Genomic DNA, 24,724 nt, shown 5'->3' on the forward strand with positions numbered 1-24,724 from the left:
CATTCTAGCTTTTAGGGTAAAAATAGCAGCTTTAATACTGGTGGTTATGACTGGCTTACCAATGGATTTGGGGCGTGGTAACTTGAACACACTATTTATCGTCTTATGTTTACTTTGAAGGGTAAATCGTCTCCTTCACAATCATGAAAAACCAATGCCTGCTAGACTTAAACTGAAATCATAAAAACCACAGCACGGCGAAAACGCAGGTACCACTCACAAGGGCATCCAAGTGGTCTGCGGGCGAGATAAAGATCCTTCCGTTGATACTCAGGCCGGTCGGTACGCTCACCTCCGCGTCCATGAACGAAATGCGTTCTGCAAAAGAACAGTGCTCTCTGTAATCGCCAACTCACTATCAAAGGCAGGCATTGTAGAAAGGTCCCAGCTAATTCTCGTTTCGAGATCTCAAGCTTTGTGAAGCTTTTAACAGATAACAGCATGCGATAAGTTTGTCTGGAAATAGCGTTCTCTTTTGGCCTGTAATGAGGAACTGCTCAGGAATCAAAAATGTTCCCAGCGCGACGTGGGATGAGTGGACTCATAACCAGTTCTAAGCAGTTCATAACCAATGCTGACCTAAATGTGTCGCGTTGTGCAACCCACAGAGTGCATTTGCAGCAGCTAAAAAAAAACACACTCCCAGTAGCTTGATAATTCTACCGGAAAGAAAATAACCATAGCAATAACACTCCTTATTGTTGTGAACAAGTTTTCGTGCCTTATAAAATAAACTGCCCACTTCAGTGGCTATAGTTGCAAAATGGCCAGCAAAGCATGATTTCCCGCTCGTATAGCCTCCGCTCTGCTGTTGTCTGCAGGCCAGAACTTTTTCACCATTTTTACTGCCAGTGTTTCTCATGCAATTAAAAAGAATCAAGGAGTCAAGACAAGCCGCCTCCCACAGTCTTTAACAGCGCACAAGTGAAAGAAAGCCATACTGGCGAGCACGCACCTCCCGAAGATTTCACTTCGACGAGGACGAGGTCATCTTTGAGGCTCAATTTTTCGGCGGCGCTCCTTTTGATGAATTCCGCCGTAGCGCTCACAGCAGTCTTGAGGGTAGTGTACGTGTGGTCAGCGCAGTATACCCTGAAAATGACTGCAGGAAAGAGGGAAGCATGGGGGGGGGGGATATGTGAACACAAGTCAGCATCTATTTATCCGACTCGTACCCTTAAACTCTCCGTTCTTTTCTCGCAGGGGAAGTAGCGTTATTCCGCCGAAAAAGTATGAACGGATTGTTCTCCATGCAGCCACCAAGAATGAAATACTGTGCCTCGATACGCTTAGCTCGATACGATTCGCTTAGTTCGAACCTCCAGTTTGTTCGAAGCGAGGCTTTCAAAACTCCGTCCACATCACTTGCACTAAGAGGAGTCATGGGCATGCCCGACTGGACTCGCCTTCCTTTCACTTCTGCCTAATTAGACCTAATTTTTGACCCTCATCTTCGAGTGTTCGTTGCCGAGATTCGACTGCGTGAGCAGCCGGCAGAGCGGACACTCACTCTCGTCGTTAGGCTTGATCGGCCGGTGCACGTCGACCATTTCCTCGGACGTGGTGCTTCCGGAGGAGAGGTGCCGGATCTGGCCGAAGGGGCCCACCTTCCAGCGTTGCGGAGCCGCTGACTCGTGTTCCTTCACGTACCTGAAAAGAAATACACTATGGCACTTTTCCAGCCAATTTTCTAAAAGCCTACGGCATGCAGTGCATTCAAAAACGGGCTGCTAAGCAGCAACAGAAAGATGAGACAGGAGAAGCCATGGCAGTAGAAGTCCGAGAAAGTGTAAAAGCTTGCACTCAGCTAGAGCGAGATGCATTTACATGGAGAAAAAAGCGAAAGGAAAGGCTGTTTGAGCTACGACGGTCACCATGATGTATTACATAACCCGCTTTGCTATTGGGCCGCCGCGGTAGCTCAGTGGTTATGGCGCTCGGCTGCTGACCAGAAAGACGCGGGCTCGATCCCGGCCGCAGCGGTGGAATTTCGATGGGGGCGAAATTCTGGAGGCCCGTGTACTGTGCGATGTCACAGCACGCTAAAGAGCACCAGGTGGTCGAAATTTCCAGAGCCCTTCACTACGGCGTCCCTCTAAGCCTGAGTCGCTTTGGGACGTTAAACCCCCATAAAACAAGCCAAACCGCTTTGCTACTCCAGAGAGGCAACAATTCAATGTTAAATAGACCCTAAAAGGCTTATGCGAACCGGGAAAAATGCATTTGAGCCGCCGCGGCAGCTCAGTGGTCAAGGCGCTCGTCTACTGTGCCGGAGGAACTGGGTTCGAAGCCGACCGCGAAAGCCGCGTTTCGATGGAGGCGAAACGCTAAGGCGCCCGTCTGCTGTGCAGTGTCAGTGCACGTTAAAGATCCCGAGGTGGTCGAAATTTACCGGAGACCTCCACTACGGCACCTCTTTCTTCTTTTACTCCCTCCTGTATCCCTTACGGCGTGGTTCGGGTGGCCAGCGAGCTATGCGCGACAGTTACCGAGTCATTTCCTTTCCACAAAAACCATTTATTTCGCAGAGCATAATTTACATGCTCTGTAGCTTGAAGCACTTTTCACGGAGCACTAGATATGGATGCAAAACAGGAGGGGGGAGGGGGGGGAGGGAGTATACATAAGGCGATGTGAATAGAGCGAATTGCCTAGCCAGTGACGAAGGCTGTCAAACCATTTCGCTTTCAACGGTTCAGACTAAAAAGCTGCGGCCTTGTGAAACTGAGCCTCTCAGCAGCGAAAGGCAAATCGACCAATAAGGGAGAGGTTCTACTGATAAGACCCGCGCCTTGCGACTACTTCTATCATTTTCTTTTTGGATGCCGGGAACGGCCACCTTCAGTCAAAAGTAAAAATATAAACAGTACTCCGTGATCAGTGAACAGAAACGCTGGCAGCTATCTGCACACTTCGGAATAAAAATGTAAATCCGGCGTACGCGGTCACTGGGGTGAGAAACTTCGCTTACTATATATGGCGGTGCTTCGTTCTGGTTTAAAAATCATCACTTTAGCTGAATGACTTATTTTACAAAGAATAGCAAGTTAGCGCGGATCATCCACAAAGGAAGACAAGGAAGTCTTGTCTGAGCCTTATCTTGGTGACCATGCTGACCATGCGCAGAAGGGAAGCAGAGAAGAGGAAAGACCCAGCCTACTCTACTGCGATGCCAACTCTTCTTACTTTTCCTGCAAGTCCATGATCCTCGTCATGGTCCTTAATTCTTCCTGAAGGCATCCCGCATATCTTGTGCTGTCTTCTTTGACCGCTTTTAGAAGCTCCTGAAAAAGAAGCAGCCAGTTCTGTTCTTACCAAAGTGAACCTCATGGAAGTCGCAAAGAGGAGTAGAACCGCAACACTCTCCGCACAAATATATATCACGCTGAATTCGTTCACGTCAACTTGCTTTCAGACAGTGCCTATTCTTTTTTGCATCATAAAACAGCGATGAGGTGCCGAATCTGCTGAATAAAATGCGTGACGCTCGAGCCCGTCATCGCTGATGATTTCCCATCATTTCGACTATGCTTGCTTCATAGCGACTGAATTTAGTATTATTGATAAAGTACAGCGAATTCTATCTACTTCAGTTTCTAATATCTGCCTGTCGGAGAAAGGCAAAAATGCCTTGACATCTACTTACATCAACAAATGACTGGATGGTTGGATCTTCAAAAAAGGCTTCCCGGACTGTGAGAGCCCAGCTGTTAGCAAATTGCACAACTCTTCTTTTGTTTGCGAGAATGAATTCCTTCTCTTGCCTTGAGTTTGCTAGATCTATTCGATAAGTGGAACGGGCCGTTAAGGAAAGAGCAAATCATTTGGGAGCATTCTGTTTATGCCACGTGCAGGTATTCTTCTAGTGGTATACTCATTAATTAGCATCAATACATATTATCTTATGTGTTACATAACATAACATTCATTTTAGCAGCAGTGGCAACGCTTGAATCGATTATGCGTCAAACTTCACACACGGACTACACCAGGCACATTTTTGGTGACGATGATGATGACGATGATGATGAATTTTTATGGCGCAGTGGCATCTGTGGCCGAAGAGCGCCATGTCGCAAGGTATTTTCTTCTACTCAAGGTGGGGTCAAAGACCCATTTCCAAAGCATTTCACATTTTTGGGGTATTCAAGTGATTCTTGACTCTCCAGACTAAAATAGGTTGTTGCGCCCGGGCAGCGACTCCGAAGGGGGGCCCAGCCGAACTGCTTCTTACGGAGCCTAAGCAAACAACCTCCTGTGCAGTGGGGTCACTTTAACGTATGTTTTTCTGCATTATCGGTTTTGCACGCGTACGCCTGAAAAAAAAAAGCGTAGCCTGAGCACCGGAAACACGAGGCCTGTCTTTTGTACCGTGCCTTCTTGTTCGCCGGGGATCACCGGAACCAAGTCTCCGGGGTCATCTTCCCAGGGACTCCAGGACGGAATGCAAGCGGCGCCACGGGTTGTTCCCCGGGGGCCCGAAAGCCGTTTACCGCAAGCGAAAGCCGCGCGGCTTTCGTAAACAACCCGCGCCAATGTGCCTTTTGACCCGTGACGAGACTACGGATCCTCGCACGCGACCGCACTAAATGGCGACCTCAGGGACAATGTGGAGACCTGAGGGCATTTTTCCTAATAAACCTAAGGCCCTTCGACTTCGCGTAAAACCCAGCATCACTGGATGTATTCACCCTGGGCAGATTTCCTACAGCCGAGAACGCACTTCCAAGAAAGTGCAGCTGGGCAGAGCGCAAAGCTGGAAGCACTTCTTACGAACTATTGGATGTCATGTACTTATTTAGACTGCTGTTTGCAGTTTATTGTTGACATTATTTAACCTATTTTAAAGCTTGTTGTCCGAGACACGCTTCACATGCAGATAAGTTCGAAAAGTACATTATAGAAGCGAGAGGCCGAGGCCAGAATAGAGGCACTAACGGGACATTGTACTGGTATCATTGTATCAGGAGCTACCCACGCTAATGACGTCATTATCAAAGGCTGTTTATCACTCGAGGTCCATTCAGAAATGTGCATTCACATGCGCGTTCAGTTATTAAGTTTCGATTATTATAAACGATGCGTCCTCAGTACCATATGCATATCAACCGGGCTTTATTCCTCACAGGTTCTACCTCGCGGCATAGATCAGACAGCATTTAAAGGCGAACATTTAAAGTAATTGAGAGTGATGCTCATAACGACTTTTAGTGTCGGAAACGAGAATTATAATCCTATAGACATAGCCGACTAAAGACTTAGAGAAAAAAACAAGGAAAACGACTTGCAGCGGGAGCAGCAATGCGCCTACAGTTACGGCACGAACCGGAAGTAATCTGTTGCCAGAATATTCGTAAAAAAAGAAGACTTAAAATGAAAGATTATCTGGCAGTGCCAAGAAGTATAACGGTTCTGTTCTGGGCCGGTCACTTCGGCGACAGGTCTACGCGACAGACCAAACGTAAATCAAGCTACCTGCAGCGCAAGCGCATCCCATCCTCATCCTCACAACCAATCACGATGCTCCTCGGCTAATAATCCGCTTCGAAAACGGCCACAACGCGAGAGCAGTGTAACAGATTGGCGATAGCAACGGCCATCGAAAGGCAGAAGACAAGCTTTCGCTCCCAAGCACTGAAGATGTAAAAGGCTTATATATATACTTCAAATCACTTAATTCGAATGCAGTATCAACAGCAAGAAAAGGATATTGTTTCATAAGTTCTGGACAGAGCTGTTGGCTTGGCATAAATATGACATGGGTCAGCAGGAAATCTTCTAAGAAGGTATCTGGAATGAGACAAGCAGACATTAACATCCCTTAGATACCGAAAGCATTGAGCGCACATAAAAGGAAAGTATAGGAAGACGCAATTTCCCAAGTCGCGTGGACAACGCTAAGCGATGACGCGAAAGGCAAAAAATATAAACAAGCAAGCGCATTCAATTATTCGTTACCTGAGGATTCTTCATTTCTTGTATCTATTCGCGTCTCTAATAGATGCTCCAGCATCTTCTGCGGAGTTCCTGCCATCACCATGTACCTGTATCAGAAAAAGAAAGGATGTGTTTTATTGCTAAATAACGGTTCTCGTACACATAATAATGGCTCAGTAGCCAAATAGTTATTTCCGAAGTGATATGCGATAGTGACGAGACTGTAGTTTGTATGGCGCAAGCGCGACCAGGCCAAAGTTTTCAGCGGACTATGTTTGACCTGCAATGACAAGTAGCGTTCATTTCCTTTAATGATCGCTCGACAAAACGTGGGATAACAAAGAAGTAAATAAAGGAATGCGCACTGCAGGTATTTAATTTCATGCATGGTTGATGCAGTTCTTAAGGTGCCTGTTTAAACCACACAAACCGGAGCTTGCCGCACACGAACTTGCATGTGCCATTTCATGCGATCAGTGTGGGCGTACGAGACGACTCGACTGCCCAATCTTGCGCTCTCCGCGTTTTATTTGCCTGCGAGCTTCACACGTTGGTGTTTACCCCGGCTAACCTGCCCGTCTACGCAGCCTTCAAAAGCGCTTCACTTTTGTTCAACTACACCTTGTTTGACGGTTCGTGACAGCGCTACTGGTAATGCTCTATTCATCGCGGGATTTTCTGGGCCACAGCGCCTGTGGTCGGAGCGGTGTAGAACCTTGCTGTGCCGAGGTGGCCTGTGTCACTTTCCGGATTTGACTGTAACCACTGCGGTTACGACGCCGTCATATTTACGCGAAACTTACTTGGTTTAGAAACTTCTTCGATAAGCCTCGTGCTGATATTCGAAGTCGGGGGTTCGAAACGAATGCAGAAGATTGCAGAGGTCCTACTTTCACAATGCGTTTCCAGTACTCTTTTATTTTAAAAAGAAAATGAAGTTCAAAGTAGGGTTTTTCCGCAGAGATTTCTCGTTCAAAAGAATCGCCTTTCTCTCTCTCCCCCCACATTCTTCCGCTTGCTGTAAATCTACCCATGATGTGTTCTCTCTGATAACGGAGGTTTGCCTTCTACAGTTAAGGCAAAAGCCGAAATTTGGTCCCACGGATGAGTCACCACAGCTCGCGCATGCCGGCGGCAACGCTTCCACAGACGACTGGACTAAATGCGATTCGCTTTTAGAGCAGACATGACCCGGATTGCTAGCTATCATGTTTGCTTCGTCAAGTCCGTAGTTGATAAATGATACTGACGATGCCTATCGCCGAGGCTTATGATTCAGACACCGCGAAGTGCCCGAAACCAGACCGCTGTGTTCATCCTGACCAACTTGTTCACTTTTATTCATCGTTTGTGCAAAAGCAAGTTCACTGTGCATCCCCATCACTGCGCTGCCTGTGATAGTCACTGAGGCCGCTCGATGGCCATTGCTTAGAGGCTCAATTATACCAACTCCACACCTATTTACCAGCTTAAGAATGGGTTCCGCCAAGCGGAAGACGGGAGGAAAGGGTCAGTGCTCACTTGTAATGTGAATGGGCACCATTGCTGTTCCTCGCATCAGCCGGTATCTTTTGCAGCAGGAGGACATCTTGGCCGTGCTCTTTTAACCTTACGGTGTTCGCTTCCACATCCTGCGAGAAAAGCGATACAAATAGTTAATGCCACCGCAATTTGACACTAGCAGCATAAATTGCGAATCGAATAAGTGCATTACAAGTACCAAACGATTTCAAATTTTGCAACATTCCGATATCGTTTCATTTATATATTATTTGTTATTTATTACAACCTCGAAGGCACCATTAAAGGGGTATTACATGAGGGAGTGGGATTCAGGGCACATAGATGATTCGATGGATTGTTTGATTGGTGATGGGTCGGAGTGAAGTACGACGGCGTTGGGAAAGTCGTTCCAGTCCTTTGCAGTGCGGACAAAAAATGAAGACAGATGAGCACTAGTCCGGGCAGGGGGAGGGTAAACGGCCTTCATGTGGTTCGTGCGGCTGGAGATGCGAGTGCGCAGGGCTGAAATAGACTTGATTCGCAGGCCGTTATGGTCTGTCTTACGTTATGCCATGTCAAGCACCGCTTTGCTACGAAATGTACAGCCATGTTATGCTTTTGCAGTTAAAAGCAGTCTAGCAATGCGTTAGCGCGGAAAGCCCTTTTGGTTTTTTTAACACTTACACATCGGAAAAAAACGGTGCGCTCTTTACATGTAGGTTGAACAAAAACTGCCCATCTCAGGGCTTTTTCCTGGTGGTCGGTAGCGAGATGCTCTTCCGATGAGACATAATAAACACCTGCAGTAATGAGGCCGCCCCGGTACAGTATTTTACTCTCCCGCTATTTTTCAGACTGTTTCCCAAAGCGGCTAACTTATCACGTTGAAATTGCGAAGCGAGCTAACAATGCAGCACTGATTCTACCGTACTGCCCTTCTTTTGTAGGCAGCCGAACTATACACACACAACATAAAATACCTGCAGAATAACGGAATACCTGGCTACACACACACCATGGAAACAATGAATAACTGCGCAAAAAGGACGGGACAAGAGAGAAGAAACACACGAGACAAGCGCAGACTAACAACTGGCTTATTGCACCAACGCCTCCTTCTTTCGACAACAAAGCGCATGCGCACCAACCACAAAGGCAAAAGCCATAATCATCACGTCAAAAACCAAGAAACCCCAATTTCTTGCGGTACAGGTGTATGGAAGCCTCGCTAACACATTTTTGCTGCTGGTGCGCATGCGCTTTTGTTGTCGAAGGAAGGAAGCGTTGTTGCAATAAACCAGTTGTTAGTCTGCGCTTGCCTCGTGTGTTTCTTCTCTCTTGCCCAGTCCTTTTTGCGCAGTTATTCATTGTTTCCATAATGCCGTACCAACTAGCCCCTCACAGCACTCTTCTACACACACACGCAACGCGCGCATACCAAAAAGCGGCTTAAACACTGCGCTCACACCGTCCTTACCACTTTAGGTTCGAGAACATGAGTATACAGGCAGTAAAAGGTGAACGAAGAAGTCACCGCACCTTCACGGACCAAGCACAGCATTGCAGCGACGTAACTGCCCTGGCCAACAGTCGGAGTCGCGCCAAAGCAGGCATAGTACGTCGGCCGCCGCTCGATGGGACACGCGTCCATGACTTACTTCGCCGGGGAGCGAAAGACTGTGCCGCGCGAACACGAAGCACGGTCGAAATCGGCGGCCTGCGCGCGAGCGTGACGATTGCGGCGAAGAGATCAGTTCGCACGGGTTTCCGCGCCACAGAGCGCGCGAGAGAGAAGGAGGGGGGAGGGGGGTGCTCTGCAGCTGCGGTGAGCCTTAGGAAGGCAAGGCCCGCGTGCATACGCCCGAGTCGTTTTTGTTGCTGTTCTGTAGCCTTCAGGAAACGGCACATCCGTGTCGCTCAAGTTGGCTTGGCACCGATCCAAAGCCTGCTCTTTTTTTTATTCCCATTTCACAGCACTTAAGCAAGACCTCTTCCTTCGTCTCTCTACTGGCCGGAAACTAGCTATTTAGGAACTGTTCCGGCTTGTTAGATTCTCTAGAGAAAAAGGGTTAGAGAAGGGCAAGTTTCGACGAGTTGTTGGTTTGTTTCCACAGGAACTGAAAAAACAATACACAACAAGATAGCAAGATGTTTGGCTACTGTGTTGTCTCGTCTCTGTCTTTCCCACTGCTATTCTTTAAAAAAGTAGTTAAACTGAAGCAAATAAAACGAGAGGAGCCCTTTATATTCCACTCACTTTATAACTTCCACCCACTTTTACTTTTTAATTGGTTTTTGGGGGAAAGCAAATGGCGCAGTATCTGTCTCATATATCGTTGGACACCTGAACCGCGCCGTAAGGGAAGGGATAAAGGAGGGAGCGAAAGAAGAAAGAGGGAGGTGCCGTAGTGGAGGGCTCCGGAATAATTTCGACCACCTGGGGATCTTTAACGTGCACTGACATCGCACAGCACACGAGCGCCTTAGCATTTTTCCTCATAAAAACGCAGCCGCCGCGGTCGGGTTCGAACCCGGGAACTCCGGATCAGTAGTCGAGTGCCCTAACCACTGAGCCACCGCGGCGGGGGTATTGATTTCACTTTCCATGCGTACCACTAACAAATAATTGTCATCAGGGAGAATAGGTCTCCACATCGTTGACCGAAATAAAGAGCGTGACCTTTTTTTTTGCCTTCGCAGAACAGCATCATTCACAAAAACAACAATTCCGGAGCCCTCCACTACGGCGCCTCTTTCTTCCTTTCTTCTCTCAGTCCATCCTTTATCCCTTCCCTTACTGCTTCGTTCAGGTGTCCGCCGATATGTGACACAGATACTTCCCCATTTCCTTTCCCCAAAAAAACACCAATTTTCAACTTACGAGCTTAGCATCTACGTGCTTTAATTCTTACCTCAGGCACTATCTGCTTATATTCCACTGTAGTGGGTGTGCTCTCGAGCCCCTTTGCAAATTCTTAGTCTTCTGTGCTCATTTCTAAATATTTCCGCTCATCGGACACTTCCTTCACATTCCAAGCAGTTCATTTATCATTTGTCAACGCTCTTTTTTAATCGTAAAATTCTACTGTGACCAAAATTTACCTCAAATGCGCGCATCGAGACATACAAGTACGATGCTTCCAACGCATGCGATTGCGTGTCAGATGTGCTGAAATCTTAACACTTGTATTCACCGTCTGTGTTTTAGCCTCAGCAAATTCGGTGGCAAAAAAAGTCGCCCAACTTCAATTGTCGCATATAATTTCAAATACTCGCAACACCCGTCCTGGACCTACAATAGTCATCCTAAGTACAACCTTATTATCCTATCCGCCGCGGTGGCTCAGTGGTTATGGCGCTTGGCTGCTGACCCGAAAGTCGTGGGTTCGATCCCGGCCGTGGCGGCTGAATTTCGATGGAGGCGAAATTCTAGAGGTGACTGTGCGATGTCAGTGCACGTTAAAGAACCCCAGGTGGTCGAAATTTCCGGAGTCCTTCACTACGGCGTCCCTCACAGCCTGAGTAGCTTTGGGACGTTAAGCCCCCCCATAACCCGTAACCCGAATAATCCTGTTTCAATTGTATTATATTCTAGTTTTACCTTCTCTCTGTCACTGGTTGAAGCGATGCCCCGCCCCCCCGCTGGGCTTGAGAACCAATCGCGAAGAGCGAACGCGGGGCGTGGTGTCACTTAAGCGAATGGCGAAAAGCACGAGAAACAAATACAGCATGGAATCGAAACAGAGTGACCACATGAAACCGGCCCAGTTGTACACGCGTGGCAGTGGCGCAATTAAGAAATTACTCCTTAGCATCCATCTGAGAGCATTCATACGGCTACAGCAGAAAACTTTCTCAGAAACTTCGCCGTAGCTGAAAAGTTCATCCTGCACCAGGGCTTTAAATACATAGCCCTAACACGGCAGGGCCGGCCAGCGCAGTAAACACGGTTGCCGCGAGGCAGCGAGCCGCAGCGCCCTCCCGCGGCGGCGGCATAGCTCGCTCTGTTTGGCCGCGCTCGGGGTTGCCGCGGGGTCCTACATGGCAAGCCATCCGTGAGACGTGGGCCGGTGCATAGCAGGCACGCACGCTTCGCCGGCCGAGCACTCACCCTCAGGATGCGGTTGAAGTCTTCCTTGTCGACGCGCAGAAAATGGCAGTTGTCTTCGCGTGTCGTTATGGTCGCCGCACTGCGAGTGGGTGGGAAGAAGAAACAACGCCGGAGGGGAGTCAGGCTGAGAACTCTGCGGGGAAGTGCCACAGAGAAATTTACCCCCGCGGCTGCAATCGTAGAAAGTGATAAAAACAACAGTGCCGCGCGAAAAAAAAAACGTACATTGTTCACCCTTAGAAGGAACAGACTGCTTTTACTGTCCCTTCATATCTTTTTTTTTTTTCTCGTAGTCGTGTGCGAAGCGGAAGGTCGGCCATGTCGGCACGCTATCATACAGCCAGAGTGCGGCCGCCTACGCTAGAGGAGTGCGCTTATTTACGAGTTCGCCCTCAGTTTGATTGCCGCGATATTGCTGCTTGCCGGAGAAATCGGGTTAATTAGGAGAAAAAAAGCGATATTTATGCTTTAACCCCTTCGCTCGCGACGCACTACGACAAAGTTTAAACTGAGAGATGGTAAAAGTCGAAGTTCGGTGTAAATAGCTTGACCAGGCACAAGCGACACGAAAAACAAATGAGACACGTGTCTCCAAGTTCTTAACCAGTCCCAGGTCCGTATTTCATCACAATCGCGTCTCGACCGTTCTGTCTCGTTCCTTGTCCGGACGTTTGCGGATTTCGGCATCGGCCACAGCACACGAGGCTGTTCTGAATAATACAGATGAGCAAAAAAAGAAAAAGAAACGGTCAAAGTTCGTGGAATACGAGCCTCTCACTGGCGTCTTATTCATTTCTTGGAGTAGGTATTGCAAAAATGGTAACTACTTCCGCATTCCAAATTCTACGCAGCTTCGGACGAACGCAATACGTGCAGGCAGTGGCCTCTCACCGTGGTGCATCGTTGACGAGCGCCAGCTTGCCGAAGTCGTCTCCTTCGTGCAGAGTGCACACGACGCCCTGCGATGGAAGAAAAGAAAAGAAAGATTAGTAATAGCAAGCTATGGGGAAAAAATGAAAGAAATAAACGCTTCAACGAAGGGAATGAGTAGCTCAGGAAAATTCCGCTTATTCCTCCACACCGACTGGATATTCTGAACACTGGACACCGTTCAGACAGAACAGGGTTAAGAGGTACCAAACCAGACGGACGCTGAGTGCACTGAAATCTCTCCCGAAGACAGGAATGAAGAAGGTTACGCACGGTGCCGCGTGTACGTTTATAGCGACAACTTTAATAGCAGCACTGCCTCTCTAGTTAGCGCAGTTCCCGTTCCGTGAGTTGCCAGCGCGATGCAAATACCCCTCCTGCACTGTGTGCTTCGTTACTTTCGTTTGCCCGTCTTCGGCCAAACTCCTGATGAGGCGGGCGGTCTGGCCCGACGAGGGCTGTAAACAGAAGTCACTGACCGGCCGCGGAGATTTAACGAGAGACAATATCTCACGCTTTTTTTTTTTCCGCGGAGCTTGGCGAACTTCAGCGAGCGGAAAAAGGATGAAAACCCGAGCTGCGCAGTTTGGCCCGAACCTTAAGCAGGCGCTTCCTCAGACACGCTGGTAAGAAGGCCGCGAGCCGCTGCGCTTGCTCCCCTGTCATCAGCGTTGAGCACGGAGCAATAAGGGGCCTGACAGCGCGGTCCCCTTTCGCCACACTGCGCTCCTCGGGGCGGCCAAGGAACCCGCTCCTCATCGGAGCTCGTTATCGTAGCGCGACGCGACAGTGTTTAACAAGCTGGTCTTCTTTATACCAGCGCTCGAAACCAGGCCTTAACAAACACTCTTCGAGGCCCGCCGAAAAGGAGAAAATGGGACGAAATACTTTTCCAGTCGCTGCAGTTATCAACAACGAAACAGTGTGATTAACACGGGAAGATAGCCGCCTATCTAACGTTCCTTGTACCTACGGCCAGGGGAAACACCGGTGATTTTTTTTTATTTATCTACGTTTATCCTGTTTTCTTCCGTCCTTCTTCTTTAGTGGCTTCAAGTTATGGTCACGCTTCTCCACACCGCGAAACGAATGAAAGAAAGAAAATGTTCCGTCAACAAACACTTTTTGTGCTTCGTCTCTCAACTACATGCTTTTTCTTTAACAAGGGGGAAACGACATGTCTGGTTTTGTACCGGCATGCGAATTTATGCTGTCGTTTGAATGCACCACGGGCCACAACGCGTAAACCCGCCTCTAAAGTGCGTCAAAGCGCGTAAACGCACTGTTTGTAGACTGCCGGTATGTCAACATGTCAAGCCAGCTGCGGGCGACGGTAAATAATAGTTGACAGCACGTACGTTCTTCTTTCTTCCCTGCCCTTCCCCCTCCTCCTCTGCTCCCTTTTATTATCCTTCCTGAAGTGCTCGTCCAACACATCGTTCCTTGAGAGAAGAAATTTAGCGTGCGCGTTACCGGTCGTGTCGCGTGGATGTGACGTTTTCGCTTTCTCCGACGAGCGAGATTTCGGAACGCGGCATTTGCCGCCGTGTCAGTTCTTTGTAGCCGACGCTTCTGAATGCGTGTTTGCAGCTTCTGGAACCAAACGTCTGGGGCAGTTGGCAAGTCAACAAGAGAACGAGCAAAAGAGGAACGGAAGAAACAGGTTCACGATAAGTGAACCAGGAGGCGCTGCGGAGCAGTCAGGCTCAGGGTGCCTCGATGTCACGCAGCCGTTCAGGGTGGAGACAACTTGAACGGCGCCGCCATATTGAATCACACGGGATCAGCTGCGCTAGCGTTCGTTACGAAGCCGTTCATGCTCTCGGTGCGCTTCAGAGTGCTTTGACTTGTACCGCACTGCGCATCGTTTTGCTCATAATAGGAATTTTAACATCCAAGGGTCGAAGATGTAATTGTACGAAATTATTTTAGGGCCCCGAGTGGTCGAGGTTGAACAGTTAGTGCGCTGCCTGTTGGTTTGAAAAACAGGCTATCATTTTAAAGATCCGCTCCGTGCGAGTGGAAGAAATTGTTTTATTTGCTTTTTATACGTGCTTTTTGGCTTTTCAAGTCCCGCGCTTTGATAACAACCACGCGTCATCAGTCGCTCGCGCGTTGCGGTTGGTCTCGCTTTCGTCGTGCGGGTTGTTTCCGTCTGTTGTGTTCGCAAAGACTGTTGTCTGCCTGCTTTTTAATCTTTCAAAGTGTAATTGGGAGTTGCTCGCCTGTTTATTGCTCACAGGGGTGCAATTACATTTCTTTACAGGCGGGCGCTGGTATATAAAAACGATTCCACAGTATACCAACGTTGCCACTCTGGCTGCGTTTTCTTTCTCAATGCCCACGAAAATTGATTGCCTCTCGTTGCCGATATTGCAAAGGATTACTGCAAGTTTTTCACTCGTTGCATTTTTTCTGACAGGCGCACAAACACCGAGCTAGTGCTCTTGCGTGCTCTCACATGCAGACTTCGCTTGCGCCATGAACATGCGCACCGGTTGCTCTGCTGCGAATTTGAGGTCATTAAATAACTGCAGTAATCTTTCGTTAAAAATTTAAATCCGAAATGAAAGTACAGTCGAGCCTCGTTAATACGACCCCCGTTAATATGGACGACTCGAATTATGTGCAGTTTTTCTGGGGACCAAACTTTTTCAATGCATTTCCACCTCGTTAATATGGAAACTCGCTCTCCGGACATTGGACAGGAGGAAAATGCACAGTTCCCAATAGGGCCCATGTATTTTTTGTCTCGGTAATATGGACGGAGATGAGAACAAAATCTCTACTGCCCCGATGAGGTGCGTAGATTTTCTGCATTTTGAGCGTAGGACATAAGAGGAATGCAATGATAAAGTGCGAATGGCTGAGTGATGGCACTTTGGTGGTTTCATACTTTGCAGCTGCCCAATTGACGCGCCTCACTATTTTCCATATTGCAAGAACGACTGCGATGAAAACTCTCTCCAGCTTGTGCCACGTAGAAAGTTGCATTCAGCAGTCGTCGTTTGACTGTGTACTGATATACGTAGAGTAGCGGTTCATGAGATGTCAGCAGTCGTAGTAGTAGTTGGGTCATTTAGCCACGAGACCCCTTCAAGCACATCATACACCATTAGGCGCGTAAAGCTGCACATTATTTCAAGCACAATGGCGACCAGAATAATGGGTCTGCAGCTCCAAAAATCATGTCTAAGTTCAACTTCACTGGACACGAATGTGCCCAGTTGCAGGCCTTAATCATAACATATTTTGTTTTTTTTTTTCTTTGTGATTCGTGATCACGGGCGTCTCGCTTCATGGAGAGTTTTGGCCGGGAACCAGTGTCAATACTAATGAGGCACGACTGTGATCGACTTTGAAAAGTCCCGCTTTGTGAAAAAGAATCAACCAGGAACGGTTTAGTTTTAAAAAAACTAAGTTTTAACGACGCCTATGGGTGTAATTCCTATTTTGCCTACAAAATTGGGCGGTGACAAGTTAGGCTTTTGCAGAAATAACTGCTACCTAAAAATTGAGCTTCATTACTGCTCCGAGTCCCGGAGGAAGCGAAAGCAACGCAGGACTTTAAGCGTTGACCAGGAGCACACTGGCACACAACAGCCCGTCATGAACTCATGACTTGACAAGCTCGTCAGTCATGTGGTCGAACACTCTCAAACAAGCAGAACCGCCAGCGAGTAATCCGCAGCCACTGTGCCTGGAACAACGCAAGCACAGCTGCTTGCACCGAGCAACTGCGCCCGCCCGCTGTGATTCAAAATGGCGTCGCAGCGAGAAAAGACAGCGTGGGTGCGGTCAAAAGATGGCACCACCTTGAACGACGACGCTGGCATCGAGGCACCCTAGTCAGGCTAGCTTAGGCGTTCCTCTAAGCGCACCGGCGGCTGAAAGGGGGGACAACCCGTTGACGTCTAAAAAAAAGGAACGCGAACAGACAAGCTGTGGATACATTGCTGTAGCTTTAAGGTACGTGTATCGAGGGCGCGAGCAAAAAGCGAGGCCGCACTTTTCGCTTTTCACAAACCAGGAAGCGTTGGTTGCACAACAATAACGCGTAGCACCGTGAGCTCCGGCGGAGAGCTCTGTGGAATACCTTTACTGCTCGCATTTTAAGCTTCCTTAGACAGCAAGTTCACATAACCATTTACGTTAGAGTTACGAGCGTCTTTTAGAGCCCTGAGTGTTCTTACACAAGTTTAGTCAAGCTCTTTTGATACCGAAATGCATGTGACCTAGTTTAGTGCCAAGATATGCCATATCTTCTGGGGAAAAAAAAAACAGGAACAGTCTTTTGAGGTGTGTGCTTGAAGACTCAGCAAACAATCACCGACGAGAATTTTGCTCAAGGACGTTCGCCATTGTCTCAGTGCCGTTAGACAAGACAGGTAGGAAAAAAGTAAATAGCCGATGCTGCCTAAAAAAGCTAGCATAACCTCTGAAAGGTATACTACTGCATTACAATGCTTCATGTGAACAGGAAATCTTCCTGCCATTAATGGGAGCCACGCCAAAATTGGCATTTTTATCGCGGAGTTTGTCACTCACGTACCTTGCCGTAGATCACGACGTTGACGGAGCCGCGGAGTATGATGTACCAAGAGTTTCCCTCGTCGCCCTGGTTGAAGACTGTGGGAGGGAAAAAAAAGAGGACAATAGAAGATGACGCAAAGCACACAGTTGTTTCAGCAACAGCGAAAGCTTATGATATATGTGGCGCTCCCTAGTGACATCACTAACAGGAACACGCAGATGCATATGGACTGCTCGTATCATCCAAGGATTCGTTTTGGCGTTTCAAAAAATGACACAGCCCCGTAAACTTATAACTTGAATCTCCATGGTGAGGCACAATGTTTCAAGACGAACACTGCATTTGAAATCAGCTTCCTCATAAAGTTAAATATACTCTTCTGGGCATCATAAATTCCACCTTACAGTAAAGTAAATTGCTCCAAAAATTTCATGTAGAAACTTAAAAGGAACAAGCATATACTCCTATAAAATGTACTATAAAATCGGCTACAAAAGGGTATGTAATACTTATACTAATTGCCGTGCGAACTCCTTTGTGAGCGCTGATTTACTTCAAAATAAACTCTTTTCTAGAAGTGTAAACACATTACTCTTTCTAGCACTCCAAAAATACCTCTTCAAAGAGAGGGTCGGACCAGATATTCCTGTTCTGAGAAGTATCTAACCGCCCCCTCGGGACTGCGCTACGCGACGATCCATTTACTGCTATCCGGGTAATTTTCTATTTACAGTGTGGCGATGATTGAAAGAAACTAGCACGTAATGATTACCCCATTCAGCTGTATATCACGGCTACCTAACTGTGTCTAGCATAAGGCGCATCAATTATATGTCTATCAACTTCCCTCATAAGAAACCATAAGAAAAATCGGCCGACCATCTCGATTTTATTTTTTGAAATGCGCATCAGAGCAAGTGAAACAGAAAGCACTCTATCGGAGCACACTTTATTGATATCGCTTTATTTATTTATTTATTTATTTATTCATTATTTATTTTTAGATACTGCAGCCCCTATTGAGGCTATTGCCAGAATGGGATTAACAATTAACAAAACGGCAACGTACAAAACACACACACACACACACACACACACACACACACACACACACACACACACACACACACACACACACACACACACACACACACACACACACACACACACACACACACACACACACACACACACACACACACACACACACACACACACACACACACACACACAAAATGATTACATCTAACATGTTAGAATACATAACGTGAACAGTGTGATGCCTAACGGGAGGCTTCGGAAGGTTAACGGCTTGACATGTAAAGGCATAAAGCCACAAGGTTCCTGTTCCGTACTTTCGTCAAACTTTATATCTCAGTATACGGATAAATGAGCATCGTTAGAAAATGAATAACTAAGTGGAAGTTTATACTCCTGTATAACTCAGTGGCATAAAGGTTTCTCCCATTTCACAGCCCTCGCGCGAAGATGAGAAACATAGGTACGTAAAACAAAAACTGATTAATTTCACCGTTCATTTGCATAATCACTCGTAAAGCCGAAGTTATGCCCGCAAACGACTCGAGACACGTCCGAAAACGCCCAACGAATCCACCCGTTAATGCAAAAACTGAAGAAGCATGCCTTCCTGGGCTCCCCGCACGAAGCAACGCTCACACAACGCGGCAGCCCCAAAAGCGATAGAGCAACTACTCAGTGTTCGGACGAGCACAAAGAAAGGCGGCGCTTCCATCGCCACACTCTCTCTAATCACGTTCGCTGCCTCGGCACACGTTTCTCGCTTTCCATCCGAGGGTGGAAAGCTCCGCGCTTGACTGAGCAATGCTCCACGCTCGCTTTGCCACAGTTGCGGTCGCCTTGCCTCGATGCATTCCTTGCATCCGGCGGTATAAGTCAACAAAATACCACCCCTTCTTATTCACTCTTTCGTGCTGCAATTTCGCCTTCTCCTTCCATACTGTGTAGACAGCCGGCATTGGAGGAGTACTTCCGCTTTCTTGGTCACTAGAAGACATAAGGTACGTATGCTTCTGCACGTAACATTCAAGGCGACCTGATGAGGCCTTAACCTAATCTCCATGTTGAGTCAGGGTTATCTGCGATGTGCCCGACTTCTGCGAGATAAGCCCCTTCCGCGGACCCAGTTTCTATCACCGTCTAAAGATAATGACCCAGTGGTAATTAATCCTGCTTAGAACGGAGATAAACAGAAACAAAATCAGGTTAGTCTCCAGCAAGGCCGCTGTCCTGATAAAACTGTGAGGGACTCAAAACGCACAGTAAGCAGGAGACTGCGCCCATGAAAACAGCGGTCATTGCAAGGCCAACGACTACAGCGTCAGTAGCGTGATTAAATGCCCTAATTGCGACCTAGTAATATTAGTCCGCAATCTTTTGTCTGACTGACTTCCTGCGATACATAAGTGGTCCAGGAAGCGGCTTTCTTGTCTTTTTACTATGTTAATACTCCGAATTCTGCTTTTTTTCCCCATAACTACCTAACTAGGGGAGAAAATTCCTGAACGCTGGACACACAAGAGCGGTGCCTATAATTAAGGGTCGGAAACCTAAACCATATCTACAGGGAGACTAATCGATAAACGCTAACATTTGCACTCACGTTCAAAATATGCTCCTTTCTGGCGACATCTGTTAACTTCGCATTGCTAACTCGCAAGGCGCAAAATAAATTTTATCGAATCTAAATCGTCTCTGTTTTGGGCGGCTAACTAATGCCGAATAAGGCGTAACTCAAACGCACCGAAGGCAAGTCTCCGTACGACCATAAGCGAAGTGACACAGGACACCTGCCCCTCGCACCGAACACCAGGTGTTCCCTCATTGAAATCCTTAACTCTATGGCCGAGCATAGAGATCAGAGCTCGCAATTCGACTTCCATTCATTAGGCCTTCGGCTAGACTGCACGTTACTGCAGAAAAGCAAAAAAAAGTAGCTAAACAACCCAATTATACTATTCGCCTTGATTGCTAATTAAGGATTCCTTGTGAGCGCGGCTACGGCTCGACAAGCGCTCTATTAAGACAGGCTCCGGTCGGCCCACGTGCACACTTCCCTCTTCCCCTTTCCGCTTTCGCCGTTCTTTTCTTCCGAGTCCTTTTGTCCCCCCTTTCCTCATTGGCGCGCGGCGAACGCGTAAAGAACGAACTAACGCGCATCGCGTTGCACCAAACCCCGGGGGGCGCCCCCCACGCAGTTCTAATGATCGGGCCCACCCGGGCCGGCCGACCTGCCAGTGAAAGTGGAGCAGAGAGTACAAAGCCACTCGGGTGGGCGGCACGATATCGTGCGCATAGTACACGTCTGACACTCGCCAGTTGCTCCGACAGCGGCCGCAGGCGAGGCGTACGGCTTTACAGTGGCCCACGTGTCCGAGCGTAGTACATACGAACATACGCATATAGGTGGGCGGCTGCCTGAGAACTGAGTAGAGGAACGCGAAGAAAAAGAAAATGAAGGGGGGGTGTCTAGCCGGAGATGGATTCCATTCATGCGGTGGCCCGTGAAGGCCGCGAGTGCGTCAGCTGCGTGAACCGCCATTCCGACGCGCGTGAGAAGGGGTTGCACACAGAGCACCGGCAAAGCCTGGAGAACAGTATCGGCCTCGTCATTGAAGACGCTGTGGAGGCCACGCAATGCTATTGTGCGCGCGCGCGCGCTAGACAGGGGCGTGAGCTGTCGCGAACCCCTTATACGCCCACGGCTTCGTGAGCTTCGGAAGCGTGGAGAAAGAAAGGAAAAAAGAAAGTAGCAATAATGGGATGCATCCACACATGCGAGACGGTATATATATGCGCTCTATTCTTTAAGGTCCGCTACACCTGCGTGGGATGACGATGCGCATTAATGCATGATAATAGAGCAGCAGTCTCTCAGTCTGCCCGACCGCGACAGCCGCCAGATGCCCGTGAATAAGAATGTGCCCGTGCGCTTTCTTCCCCTGCGCTCTTCTTCAAAAAGGTCTATCGGATTGAGCTACGTAGCGACGCGTGCGAGCGAAATAAGGCTGAGGCTTGAGTCAGTAACAAGGTTTCGGGTCTCCATGTTGCCAAAAAGGTCGCTGTATGTATAATTACGGTACTGAAACAAGAGCAACCAATTCGCAAGAGCATTAGCAGTAGCTTTCTCAAAGCTTTATTACCTTGCACTAAACTAGGCAATGCATTTTTACAAAATAAAAATACCCACGTAAGTAAAAAAAAATCGTCAGCAGTTTTGTGTTGGGGCCTCAGTTCTTGCATTCTTGAAAGTTTGAGAAGTTCAGTTCGTAAGCCTGCCTATTCACCGTAAACCATGGTCTGCTCCATCGCCACCTCAATTTCGATTTGTAGAAATCACAGATTCAGAAAAACATCTCCCAGGTGGTCGAAATTATTCCGGAGCCCTCCACTACGGCACCTCTTCTTCCTTTCTTCTTTCACTCCTTCCTTTATCCCTTCCCTTACGGCGCGGTTCAGGTGTCCAACGATATATGAGACAGATACTGCGCCATTTCCTTTCCCACCAAACAACCAATTATTAATTAATAATTTAATTAAACATGTCCTACCTCGATCCTTCCCAACAGGTGAAGAATTATGCTCTTGCTTGCACACAACGAACCGATAGCATACAGAGGCAAAGCAAAATGATAAAGGTAACGTTTAAGAGACAGGAAGAGAGCCGAGTGGGTCGGGGAACAAACGCAAGTTAATGACACCCAACAGAAATCAGATGAGAAGCAGTGATCATGGGCAGGGCATATTTGCAGTTGTGCTGGTGGTGGCGGTGACAGTGATGTTTTGCGCACGTCTGAGCGGTGTTTTCCTCACACGTCTCCACCGCGAACTGGCCGCATAAGTTCCAAGGCACGACGTCCCTTCGTTAAGACAACATTCACTCCGGTTTCCAAAACAAACAGCGCGCTCCCGGCAGTGGCTCGGATGACACGGATGGACGAGTCCACATGCGCGACAGGTGAGCGGCGAAAAGGGTGGGGAATGCGGCCCGCTACTCCTTGCGCGTTAAGTAAATTTCTTTTACTCTCGCTGCGTTCCATCTTATTTTCAATGTAGGCCGGCTGGCCAAGAAAGGCTACTCGAAAGCGGATACCACATCCCGCCCTCACAGCAAAACAGACTATGCCAGCAAGTTTAAATGAAAACCGATCAATTTCCTCACGTGACTATCAGCCCGCGAATGGCTGCAACGTTGGCCAGTGCTCGCAAATCTAGCCGGAGGATTCGATTTCTCAACCTGCAACGCGGCGGCACCGGTGCTAATAAATTCGAATTATGGCCAGTCTTCCCGCTTACAAACACAAAGGCACGCGAGGCTCGCGGCGGTACTTGTTCGACGAGACTCTCGCCAAAGCCGAAGCGGCCCGCGTCTCGATAGAGATGCGCGGTGAAAAACGCTGCGCTCGCACGCTACCGAAATTATTCACGCTTCGAATAATCCCCGCGGCAAGTTGTTCGCGTCCCCGAGTAAGTTGAGAAGATTTGCGCGGCTGTTCTTACTCACGCCTTCCTTGCGAGGTATTGGACCATCCATTCCGGTATAGCTCGAAGGCTCCAGAGACGAGTGTGATTTAACTTCCGGGTTATTTCCGGGCTAGAATGCGCGCCCTCGCGAAGTCTACGATTATGCGCGCACAAAGCCTCGTAATGAGAACCGCTGAATTGATTAGTCGTTTCTCCTTTTTTTTTCTAAATGCATTGCTTAAAGGTCCTAGTGCGTTCCGTTCAGGCTTTGCTCCCTAGGCAAATTAACGGCCCATTTGTCCTCACCTGAAGGCTGCAGCCCAAAAAAAAATAGGGGAGGGGGGGGGGGGGTTAACATTATTATGCGCGTGTTTTCTGGGTGTTTAATTACAATTGGCACGCCTGAATAAGTGCCAGGAGCTCGTCCAGAGACTCAAACACTATCCGACTGCTGCCAGCACTGCTATCTGCACGGAATGGTTTCAATTGAATGAAGCGTCTACGCTTATCTAGATTGGCACCGGAGCTTCGAGGAGTACTAAAGCACTATATCAATACATCAGACACCGATGCAATACCCGAAAACATCCTAATTATGATCGAGAACATCAACCGAATTAATTTGTCTAATGAAGGGTGCTCCTGAAGCCCTCCAATTACCGCAGACTACAGCGCCAACCACACTCCTACTACATCTACGAACTTCCATCACACGTCCTCCGAAGTCCTCCTCCTGCTAAATTCAAGTAGAGCATATATAAACTCGGCATTTCTATAGTTTCACTGATTAATAGAACGGATCAGCGCCGTCGCTACCATGCATACCTCCTAGCGAGAAACGCGGCAGATTTTCTGAAGGCTCACCGCGAGCGCAGCCACAGCGACCCAGGGGCCCATTCATCAGCTCCATGCAAGAATCCCCAGGGAAGAAGGACGCCTTCTCTTCGGAGGGTTAGCCGCAGCGGCACACAGAGGAACGCTATGCGGCGACGCACTGGCTCTACAAGCCCACACGACAGCACCCGCATGCACGAGGCACAACCGCAACCGATACCCGCGACGACAGCATCGGCCCGCGCACTGCAAGCGGGCGAGCCAAGGAGGAGGCGGTGGCGCAGACTCCGCAATCGCTCGCTGCTGCTGCACACACACACGCACACAGAGACCGCGTCCTGCAGGATGATGGCGTTTCGCGCGCGAGCGAATCGCGCCCGCTGCCGTGTGGGAGAGCAGAGGCTGGGCGGCCCGACGACGCGCGAACACGCGTGGCCTTCGGGACCAACTTGGCCGCTTCCGCGCACTCGACGCCGCACGGATGGCTGGAGGGCGCGCTGCGATATGCCGCAATACCAGCGCACGACAGACGGGCGCTCGAGGGCTCAGCGATACCATGCTACAACAGCTGCCGTGCACCGCGTCGTCTCGGCAATTCTGTGCAGAGCCTTGCCGGTGCCTGCTCGCTTAATGACCGCCGTGGCGCCTCCCAAAGGCGAAACAATGGATTTCATCGAGGATTAGGAAGCCTATTCCTATGGCATTCTTTTGCGCGCTATTGATGGTGTTCATTGTTTGGCGCGCGCGCACCCTTGAACAAAAACGTGCGCCGAGATCAATTTCCTGGGGGTTCGTTCAGCTACCGAAGCTTTAGGTACCGGAGGACGCTGTCTTATTCGCGTTTCGCAATTTCTGAACAGCAAAAGCGTCATGGGAAATTGACTCTCAAAGACTGAGAACTGTCTTGGTAGAATCCCAAAGGTGGCTTGTGTGTGTGTGTGTGTGTGTGTGTGTGTGTGTGTGTGTGTGTGTGTGTGTGTGTGTGTGTGTGTGTGTGTGTGTGTGTGTGTGTGTGTGTGTGTGTGTGTGTGTGTGTGTGTGTGTGTGTGTGTGTGTGTGTGTGTGTGTGTGTGTGTGTGTGTGTGTGTGTGTGTGTGTGTGTGTGTGTGTGTGTGTGTGTGTGTGTGTGTGTGTGTGTGTGTGTGTGTGTGTGTGTGTGTGTGTGTGTGTGTGTGTGTGTGTGTGTGTGTGTGTGTGTGTGTGTGTGTGTGTGTGTGTGTGTGTGTGTGTGTGTGTGTGTGTGTGTGTGTGTGTGTGTGTGTGTGTGTGTGTGTGTGTGTGTGTGTGTGTGTGTGTGTGTGTGTGTGTGTGTGTGTGTGTGTGTGTGTGTGTGTGTGTGTGTGTGTGTGTGTGTGTGTGTGTGTGTGTGTGTG

At 48.6% G+C, this 24,724-nt stretch overlaps 1 protein-coding gene across 10 annotated transcripts in view; it reads right to left on the reverse strand.

The window, feature by feature from the left end:
- The window catches only part of Epac (Exchange protein directly activated by cAMP), a 296,847-nt gene that overhangs the window by 15,001 nt on the left and 257,122 nt on the right, over nt 1–24,724 (reverse strand). For 5 of the 10 annotated variants that reach the window (XM_077657880.1, XM_077657882.1, XM_077657887.1 and 2 more), the window contains 11 exons: nt 17,034–17,110; nt 12,443–12,510; nt 11,552–11,630; nt 7,459–7,568; nt 5,959–6,044; nt 5,712–5,790; nt 3,647–3,791; nt 3,187–3,284; nt 1,511–1,650; nt 956–1,102; nt 221–318 (listed from right to left, as the gene is read on the reverse strand). In XM_077657880.1, the coding sequence (XP_077514006.1) occupies nt 221–318; nt 956–1,102; nt 1,511–1,650; nt 3,187–3,284; nt 3,647–3,791; nt 5,712–5,790; nt 5,959–6,044; nt 7,459–7,568; nt 11,552–11,630; nt 12,443–12,510; nt 17,034–17,110 (1,127 nt within the window). Of the gene's footprint in view, nt 1–220; nt 319–955; nt 1,103–1,510; nt 1,666–3,186; nt 3,285–3,646; nt 3,792–5,711; nt 5,791–5,958; nt 6,045–7,458; nt 7,569–11,551; nt 11,631–12,442; nt 12,511–17,033; nt 17,111–24,724 lie in introns of all 10 variants that reach the window. The other 5 variants (XM_077657879.1, XM_077657881.1, XM_077657886.1 and 2 more) reach the window with 1 other exon arrangement.

Source organism: Amblyomma americanum, chromosome 3 (genome assembly GCF_052857255.1).
Source record: "Amblyomma americanum isolate KBUSLIRL-KWMA chromosome 3, ASM5285725v1, whole genome shotgun sequence".
NCBI classification, from domain to species: Eukaryota; Metazoa; Arthropoda; class Arachnida; order Ixodida; family Ixodidae; genus Amblyomma; species Amblyomma americanum.